This window comes from Aegilops tauschii, chromosome 1, assembly GCF_002575655.3.
Source record: "Aegilops tauschii subsp. strangulata cultivar AL8/78 chromosome 1, Aet v6.0, whole genome shotgun sequence".
NCBI lineage: Eukaryota > Viridiplantae > Streptophyta > Magnoliopsida > Poales > Poaceae > Aegilops > Aegilops tauschii.
This window is the reverse complement of record NC_053035.3, coordinates 233464649-233473858: the sequence shown is the minus strand read 5'-3', so window position 1 is coordinate 233473858 and position 9210 is coordinate 233464649. Positions and strand designations below refer to the sequence as shown.

The 9210-nt window shown below is 49.3% G+C and overlaps 2 protein-coding genes across 2 annotated transcripts; one reads left to right on the top strand and one right to left on the bottom strand.

Moving 5' to 3' along the window:
* The first annotated feature begins 407 nt into the window (after nt 1-407).
* LOC109751960 (cytochrome P450 86B1) lies at nt 408-3351 on the top strand. Its single transcript, XM_020310815.4, has 2 exons — nt 408-1787; nt 2647-3351. Exons 1-2 carry the CDS (start codon nt 522-524, stop codon nt 3028-3030), a joined length of 1650 nt encoding a protein of 549 aa, XP_020166404.1. The 5' UTR covers nt 408-521; the 3' UTR covers nt 3031-3351.
* A 76-nt stretch (nt 3352-3427) lies between these two features.
* Nucleotides 3428-6708, bottom strand: LOC109751961 (uncharacterized). Its single transcript, XM_020310816.4, has 7 exons — nt 6420-6708; nt 6280-6310; nt 6134-6152; nt 5834-5934; nt 5266-5364; nt 4420-4595; nt 3428-3822 (listed from the first exon to the last, which is right to left on the bottom strand). The coding sequence occupies exons 1-7, from the start codon at nt 6582-6584 to the stop codon at nt 3736-3738; spliced, it is 678 nt and encodes a 225-aa protein (XP_020166405.1). The 5' UTR covers nt 6585-6708; the 3' UTR covers nt 3428-3735.
* Nucleotides 6709-9210: the final 2502 nt, after the last annotated feature.

The following is a 9210-nucleotide window of genomic DNA, read 5'->3' as shown; positions in this document are numbered from 1 at the left end:
GACAAACTGAACCAGAAATCGTGGCACAAATCTCGAAGCAACCAAGAGAATCCATGTACGATATATCACGGGCCGGGCATGGTAGAAAAACCAGTCTTCTATAAGATTGTGATAAGTGCTTGCAAGAGATAAAGTAGCCGAAACATGAACGCCAAATGCCAATGCAATTTGTAGGGCAAGAAGCAGATCAGTCTCCATGAAGCCACCTAGGGATTAAACCGTTGAGAGTCGCTCAGGGTTCCGGTCAAAAGAGTCGCTCAAGGAAGGCCACAAAAGTGTTGATTAGTTCGTTGTCGCAGGTCTTTTAGCTCACCAAATCAAACGGCCATACGTTGCCATCAAGCAACCACACCACACCACGAGGCCCCCTATATCAACGCCCCAAGAACCCCTCCAAAATCACACATTCCTCGTTCCTCAAGGCACGCGCGCGCGCGCACACACACACATACACGCACGCCAGGACACCACCACACCACCGGCCACCACCTTTATTTGCATATCCAAATCGTACGCACGCCATGGGCGCCATGGACGCGCTCATTTCCAGCGGCGCGCACAACGCCACCACAGCCCCGTTCATCGGCGCCGGCGGCCTCGCCAGCCTGCTCCCACAGGTGCAGACGGTGGAGGTGCTCGTCGCCGTTTCCATCTTCGTGGCCATCCACTCGCTGCGGCAGCGGCGCTCGCTGGGCCTCCCGTCGTGGCCGGTGGTCGGCATGCTCCCGTCCCTCCTCCTCGGCGTCCGGGGCGACATGTACGAGTGGATCACGGGCGTCCTCAAGGCGCGCGGCGGCACGTTCACGTTCTGCGGGCCGTGGTTCACCAACCTGCACTGCGTGGTCACCGCCGACCCGCGGAACCTGGAGCACCTGCTCAAGACCAAGTTCGGCAACTTCCCCAAGGGCCCCTACTTCCGCGACACCGTGCGCGACCTCCTCGGCGACGGCATCTTCGGGGCCGACGACGAGGTGTGGCGGCAGCAGCGCAAGGCGGCCAGCCTCGAGTTCCACTCCGCCGAGTTCCGCGCGCTCACGGCGAGCTCGCTGGTGGAGCTCGTGCACCGGCGGCTGCTGCCCGTGCTGGCCGAGACCGAGGCGGCCGGCGCGGCCGTGGACCTGCAGGACGTGCTCCTCCGCCTCACGTTCGACAACGTGTGCATGATCGCCTTCGGCGCCGACCCCGGGTGCCTCCAGAAGGGCCTCCCGGAGATCCCGTTCGCCCGCGCGTTCGAGGACGCCACCGAGGCCACCATCGTGCGCTTCGTCACGCCCACCGCGGTGTGGCGCGGGATGCGCGCCCTCGGCGTGGGCCACGAGCGCGTGCTCCGGCGGTCGCTGGCCGGCGTCGACGAGTTCGCGTACGACGTGATCAGGAAGCGCAGGGAGGAGCTCGCCGCAGCCGCCGCAACCGGCCACGAGGAGGCCGCCGGCGGGCTCCGTCGGGCCGACCTGCTGACCATCTTCACCAAGATGCGCGGCGCCGACGGCGCCCCCGCCTACTCGGACAAGTTCCTCCGCGACATCTGCGTCAACTTCATCCTGGCCGGGCGCGACACGTCGTCCGTGGCGCTGGCGTGGTTCTTCTGGCTGCTCAGCAAGAACCGCGGCGTGGAGGCCAAGATCCTGCAGGAGGTCGAGGGCATCGTGGCGGCGCGGGGTCGCTGTGGGGAGGTGGAGGAGGAGCTGGTGTTCCAGCCGGAGGAGGTGAAGCGGATGGAGTACCTCCACGCCGCGCTCTCCGAGGCGCTCCGGCTCTACCCGTCCGTCCCCGTCGACCACAAGGAGGTACGTGCTACGTACTTCGTATCTTGCTCGTATAATACGTACATGCATGCACACACACACGATGCTATACATGCATGGCACGATTGTCTCATGTTGCGACCTTGCATTCGGCGTTGGTGTTTGGTGGAACTAACTTGACCTCATGACACCAAGTTCCCAAGTGTGTGAGCGCGCGGCTGGCCCTTCCCCATCATCTGCATGAGGAAATTAAAGCAAGCCACTGTAGCTTCTCCTGTACAAAACAACCATGTTTTACAATTTTGTACTACTAGCTAAATGGTGCACGATGCGTACAATTTTGTACCTCGGGTCAAATAGAAACGATGACAAGTCACTGGGTTATTGTGGATACTGCCACTGAGGTTGACGCTTACCCAAGTCGATGGACGCATGCGAATTCCAATTACTTCGTTGCACCTCACTAACTGGAGTTTTGAACTTGCATCATCATGAAGCTAACGTGTAAAAAGAATTTACGCGAGATTTATACTACTAGGTAGTAGGTTGCCGGTTGGTCGTCTACTGATGTTTCTGGGTATCTGTTGTTGTAAGGCTTCAAAAGGTTGACAGAGACACGTGTCTGGCAGATTCAATTGCATTTGCACCTGTGCTAAGGTTTAGCATACTTAATTCTAGGTCTGCAAATTAAGTTGATTGCCAACAAGGGTACTCTTTATCTTGCTTGTACAAAACTCAAAAGTAGATCACAGCATCTTTAGTCAGATCACCCAACCTTATCTACCTGGACTGGAGTAGGTCAGAGCACATCATAACAAAACTGAAGCAGTGACAGTCAACAAGTTAGCATGTCACCATGATAACCCGTACATAATTTCCTCATGATCCGTCCATCCATCAGGTTGTGGAGGACGAGGTGTTCCCCGACGGCACGGTGCTGAAGAAGGGCACCAAGGTGATCTACGCCATGTACTCCATGGGGAGGATGGAGAGCATCTGGGGGGAGGACTGCAGGGAGTACAGGCCGGAGCGGTGGCTCAAGGACGGCCGCTTCATGGGCGAGTCCGCCTACAAGTTCACCGCCTTCAACGGCGGCCCGCGCCTCTGCCTCGGCAAGGACTTCGCCTACTACCAGATGAAGTTCGCCGCCGCCTCCATCCTCCGCCGCTACCGCGTCGACGTCGTCCAGGGACACCCGGTGGCGCCCAAGCTGGCGCTCACGCTCTTCATGAAGCATGGCCTCAAGGTGACGCTGGCCAAGAGGGACGACAAGGCCAAGCTCTGAACCACATTAGCCTCGTCTGGTGTTCCCCAAGTGGTGGTGTGCTCTCTCCAGTGATACTTTGCAAGAGAAAAGCTGATGGTGTGTGAAGAAAAAGAAAAAAAGCTTTCCTCCCTTCTTTCTTTTTTCGCTTTCTGCTTATTACACTTTGATGATATTGTTACTATGTCCTTGATTTGTTTCGTTTTGCATTGTTAGCATCTATATAGTTTAGCCAACAAATGTAGAACCTCTGTATATGTGTACTTTGTAATGGTGAAGCACAGCATGACTATAGCTTCAGGTGTTGTTACTGGCGAAAATATTCATGGTATTATTTGAATACTCCCCCTGTCCCAAAATAAGTGACTAAACTTTGTACTAACTATAGTACAAAACACCTGCAAGATATGATGAGATCTTTTTAAATAAATGTGCTCTCAATCAGATAGAACTGCTTATATTACCAAAGAGCAATCTTTCAGAGTTTTAATCAGAAAAAGAAAAACATAGGCAACATCCAGGGACTCTGTGAAATATCTGGTAAATAGTCTTGTCATTTATTCATTATATTCAGAGCTCTAGCGTTTTGGGGAAAGTTTCATGGGAACCTGAACAGTGATGTAAAACCAGATGGTAATCCATGGATTTTTATCGATGTGAGTTGGTGAAAGTTGGTTGGCCAACTTCAAGCCTTGCCCTCCCAGCCCACGGTCTGGTTGGTCAACTTCAAGCCCTGCCACTCCACTCTTCATAGAATTCAGCCACAAAATTCTCCATGAACTTGTGCCTTTTCTCTGCTCTCTTTTTCCCAGCCTGTGTGCAGAGTGAACTATGTGTCATGTATGGAATACATAATGGAAGGCTACAGCATATACGTCATGTTTGTACTGAGAACCATACATAGTATTTATAACAAGCGATTATAGTTGGTACTACCTCCATGTCAAAATTTATGTTCATTACGACATCGAAAGTTCGAAATGATACCCGCCATGACACTATGGCCATCAACTTCTTTGAAAATAAATTGTTCTAAATTAAAAAATATATGCAAGAAATTTCATGATGAATCAGGCAGTATCAGTTGATGTTGTCAATGTTGGTTATTCCTTGTGCATTAAATGACTGGCCTTGGTTATTCGTTGTGCGTTAAAAATAAATTTAACTGACAGAGATTATAAACGGAATGTATTTTTACATAGACAATATTAATGTATATAATGGGATTATTAGTAAGCTGGATCTCACCTGCATGCTATGTGTAACCGAAGCCAAGTAGACCTTAACATAACTCTACTAATCTTACTAAGCTCAATAGGTCTAAAGCGGCAATTCTTTCTTTCTGGGTTTAGACAAGACAAAGTACAGAAGAAAATAAAAAGGACCAGTATTTCATAGCTCAGCCCTGACCTCGGTCTTCATCATGTCCTTCAACTTAAAAAGTTTCTCATGGAAATGATTAATTGATGTTTGCTTCTCCTCCTTGGACATATACTTCTCCTTTGACAAATTATCCCGTGGAAGTACGTTAGGATCATGCAATGCACTGTTCTTGCTTCCTCCATATGTAAAACATCTTGCAACACCTACAATGTTAATTGGGAAGATTAGGGGACACACCACATATTCAGATAAAATATGACCATCCTTTTGCGGTCAAACAATAAACAAAATATGACCAGATGTGTAGCAAAAAAGCAAAGTGCATTCTCAATTTTCTTTGGCCAAACTTTGTAGCTAAAAAATTGAGAATGTGTAAGTATTTCTCAGTTCTAGTGAACTCAGTAGGATCCAGAACATTTCTTGTAACATTGGTCAGATTGGGTACAACCATGGAAATAAACGACACAGGATGTGTCCTATTTTGATATTTCCATGTACTAGCTCATCTTCAGATTCTAGCGGCATACCACATTCACATGACTTACATCTGCATTCTATCAGTGATGCTTTTGTTTTATCAATAATGTGCCAGGGAGCTAGACACCTAGACATACTATTTGTGTGCATTGCTTGCAGATATACAAACAGTGGTATATTTTGTAATTAATTCTACTCTATGTGCCAAAACCAAATGCTGAGACAATCATTGAATGAACTTAAAACAGCAGAGCCAAAATAAAGACAAACGGAAGACTGGATGTGCAGAAAGAATGTGTATAACCAGAGCTCCGCATAGTTGTACGGTTTTAGAATTATCAAAGAAATTCCATTATGCAGAATGGATACATACATTTATGGTTGAGCAGTACTTACCAATCGCACCAATTGCATCCAGACGATCTGCATCTTGCACGATTGCAAACTCAAGAGTGGGCTCCGCATTAAGCTTATTTGAAACCTCGTTTTTGAATCCTGCAGTTAACATTGCGGGTGTAACTTTGTAAGAATTAGACAAATTGTGCAATGGTGTTACAAGAAATCTCAACACACTAAGCACTACTAATGGGTATTCGGTTCAAATAACAGATAACAACCCGTAATCTTTGAAATAGCACAATGAATTGTTTTTATTGCATAAAAATATGAGAATTGATGCATGAAGAGATAATATGGACTGCTAAAAAATAACATCATATACCAGGTCAAAAAATAATAATAACATCATATACAGAGAAAACATTAACATGCAGAATAAGCCAATGTAGGCGTTTAAATTTTTATTTGAACTACTCTAAAAAGAACTAAAATTTGACCAAAGTGCTCCAAGTGAGCTGTAACATCGACCGAAAGGAAAAAACATGACCGAAGACAGGAAGTTGCTTCTTTTTCAATTATAACATAACAAATTTCATCCAAAGATGCACAAAGACGGACAACTCACCCATCCCTGTAATAATGGCCACTATTTCCTCCCTCTGCCCCTCCTCCAACCCCACCTCTTCAAGAAACCTTTTGACGATGCTCATATCCTCCACATTATCCCTATCCAAACATCCCATCAGATTCACTTACCAAGCACAGAACACTCCTCAACGACCGGACAAGACAATACAACCGTCAAACAAAAAACACTACAAGACTTCTGTGAGATCAACAGCTTAGCTAACTCTTAGTTCAACTTTCATCTCACTCTTCAAGGTCGAAAGAAGACATTTAGCAAAGCAACGAGAAGTTTTCTCACTTGGTGTACTTGTAATCACCTGCACGAACAGAGGTAGCAAGAAATGGGAGTTCCCCATCAGTTTTTTGTTCAAATCGAGAGCTAATCGGCTCAAGTAAATCCGTAGACACAATCAATAACGAAGCAGCAGAGCAATTGCGACTTACCGATGTCGTGCAGGAGAGCAGCCAGTTCCACCTGGAGCAACCACCCCTCACGGATTAAACCAACAATATCGATAAACAAAGTTCCACACATCAAGTGGAAGAACTGGCGGAGGACAGAAGATGAGGCGAGGAGTTGTTACGATGAGGAGGCGGTCGGGGGAGGAGACGCCCTGCTCGGCGGCGAGGGAGAGCGCGAGGTCCCGGACGCGGAGCGCGTGGGCGGCGTCGTGGGAGGCGTCGCGCCCGCTCATCTCCCTCTCAACCAGCTGCTCAGCACAGCGCACCGCCGCCGCCGCCGCCGCCATTTTCTCGGTGTGCAGAGCAGGAGGCGGCTGAGAGTCCGTTGGGGTCAGAGGCTGCTACTGAGACACGGACAGAGGAAGGTGGGTCTTGCCGTCGGAGCGGGATCGTCTGACGTACTGCCCCCTGAAGTGGGGCCACTGACATGTGGGCCCCGGTCCACATGCCAGTGCGAGTATTGAAGAAGTCTGCTATCCTCCGGTCAGTCTGATTACTCTGATAGTAAGACTGAATTTCACCTTGCTGCGCTAATTTGGCGATTCGGACGCTGTCCCGTACGCTTGAACCTCTATATATGTATACGTCCGGTATGATTACTGAAGATGAAGATAAAAATAAATAAAAACGTGATCCGGATGTGCTAAATCCAAAGTGACCGACTGCTCGAACACATTGGTAACGTATGGGCTGGATACGAGGGTTCACAAAAAATACGGCCACATTAGAATAATTTTCTCTTAAAACATACTTGATACTTTCACACAACTTTATAAATAAAAGCAAACGCATAGTCAATACAAACAAGTCCAAATGCAGCAAAGAAAATAGTAATATTTGATGGAGCATCAACACAAACACATCCAAAGAAAATAAAACAAAGAATAAAAAAGGCCACCAAGTGGCTGGCATCTCAGGAACCCTGAGGCGAGGCAAGGCACTGCACGGTCATAGTCATCGCCTCCATCATGCTGCCAAGCGGATCACGACCCTTTTGTCTAGATAGCGGGTGTCAATGTTATAAAAAGACCCATAATTTTAATACTGAGTCATGGGCCCGCTGGAAAGAAAAACAGTAAAAACCAACTTGTTACGCATTGTCCATAGAATCCATGCCAACGCCACAAACACAAATTAGAACAGGCATCTTCTCCTTTCAGTTTGGTTGGCCCGGGTTTGGAGCAGTCGGAAAACAAGTCCAGACCTCCTGGTAGGCCCCCAGAGCCTCATGGACATAGCACCATAGGAACAGCGCCACTGGGTATGAGAAGATGTGGTGTCCCGTTTCTCAAACAATACAAAGGGAGCAACGACCATACCTAGGTCCATTCCGCTTTATCACCTCCGTCCTTGATGGGAGGCGATCCCATAGGATTCTCCGCGGAATCTCACCGAATTTCAGCGAGGGTGCACATGCATGGTCACGACGGTCCCTTGGGAGGTTGTATGCATCGCCGGAGAGGTAGATGGGTCGCTGGGGAGGTGTTGCGTGTTGTTGGGCGTCAGGGGAGAATGAGAGGATTTAGAAAAAAAAATGTGTGGGCTGCTCAAATTTGAGAAAAAACAATTATTTTTTAGGCTCAACTCCTAAAGAAAATTAGAAGTTACTTATATGTTTGAGGGTTCGGTTAGTTGAGGTTTAACTCAAAAGGTTTGCTAGATTTTTTTTATTTTTTTAGAAAAGAAGGATATACCTCGGTCTCTGCATCTGGGCGATGCATGCAGCCATTTATTAAGTATTCGCAAAGACCTTACAAAGTAATACATCAGTAAGCCTAAAGCCACCATCTTAGCAACACCTGTCGCTACTCCTATCCCCATGATGAAGGGGTGCCGAATGTCCGAGACGAATACCAAACACACATCGCACCAAAGCCTAACATCTAAAGCCGGATGCCCCAGCCAAGCCACAACGTCGGGACTGAGTCACACACCGATCCGACGCACTCTCAGAAGCCACCGCCGCCGTTTTCCACCGATCCATCTCTAGAGCAGGTACTGACGCGTTGACCTTTGTCAGGCCTGCTGTCGACACCACCACGGCGCCAGAAAACGCCACCGTCCTGCACGTATCCATCCACACGCGCCCCTCGCCGAAACATCGCAGCGCCATGCCGTCGAGACCCATCGTCGTCCTTGCGGTAGATGTAACACCGCTCCTCCTCTTGCCCCCTCTAGACAACACTTGCTCCAAAACGATGCCCCCAGGAGAGAGGACGGCACTGAAGGCGCCGTCATCGTCCGATCCGATAGACCCAGATCTAAGGTTTCCCCTAGAACATCCCGATCGAGTTGACGTGGCCTGCAACAACGATGCCTCGAGAAGGAAACAATGTCAGAGACGTTGCCATCGTCCACCAAGACCGCAGTCAGGCGTGGTTTTCACCGAAAGCCGTGTCTTCTCGATCTCGTGGCTGGCTGAAACCGCGCGGAGCTTCGCCATGAAGACGTATGCCGCCAACCATCCCCTCACTAGAGCTCTCATCGCGCCGCCGACCATCCAAGTGAAGAATCAACAATGGATCTGGGTGGGATCAAGATCCGTGGCCGCCGCCATGCCGACCATCGCCAGCAGCCATGGAGTCGTCGGTTGCCGCCGCACGGTCAGGGAGCCGCCCTGGCCATGGTGCGAAGCCCCCAGCCCGAGGTGCCCCAGCCGCCTCGAGTGGTTGCTGCCGCCTCCTCCTGCCTCAGCGCCTTGGCACCGGGCGCCACCGCGGTCGCGGTGGCAGGATCTTTCGCTTTGGGGTAGCGGGCTGGCGGCGCTAGGATCTATCCCCCCTGGGGTCGGGCTCAAAAAAGGTTTGTTAGGTATGCCCTAAGAGTTAACTAAAACATCACGTAAAGAAAACTAAAACATGGTCCATGGGATGTAAACGAATTGATAGTAGATGACAAAGCAAAGAACCCTGA

Bases quoted from the DNA above. Each gene is read 5' to 3' on its own strand.
- LOC109751960 (XM_020310815.4), top strand. From the start codon at position 522: ATGGGCGCCATGGACGCGCTCATTTCCAGCGGCGCGCACAACGCCACC. The intron at 1,788-2,646 runs GTACGTGCTACG...TCCATCCATCAG, and splicing joins TCCCCGTCGACCACAAGGAG to GTTGTGGAGGACGAGGTGTT.
- LOC109751961 (XM_020310816.4), bottom strand. From the start codon at position 6,584: ATGGCGGCGGCGGCGGCGGCGGTGCGCTGTGCTGAGCAGCTGGTTGAG. The intron at 4,596-5,265 runs GTAAGTACTGCT...TTAACATTGTAG, and splicing joins GGATGCAATTGGTGCGATTG to GTGTTGCAAGATGTTTTACA. The intron at 3,823-4,419 runs GTCAGGGCTGAG...CTCTGCACACAG, and splicing joins AGGACATGATGAAGACCGAG to GCTGGGAAAAAGAGAGCAGA.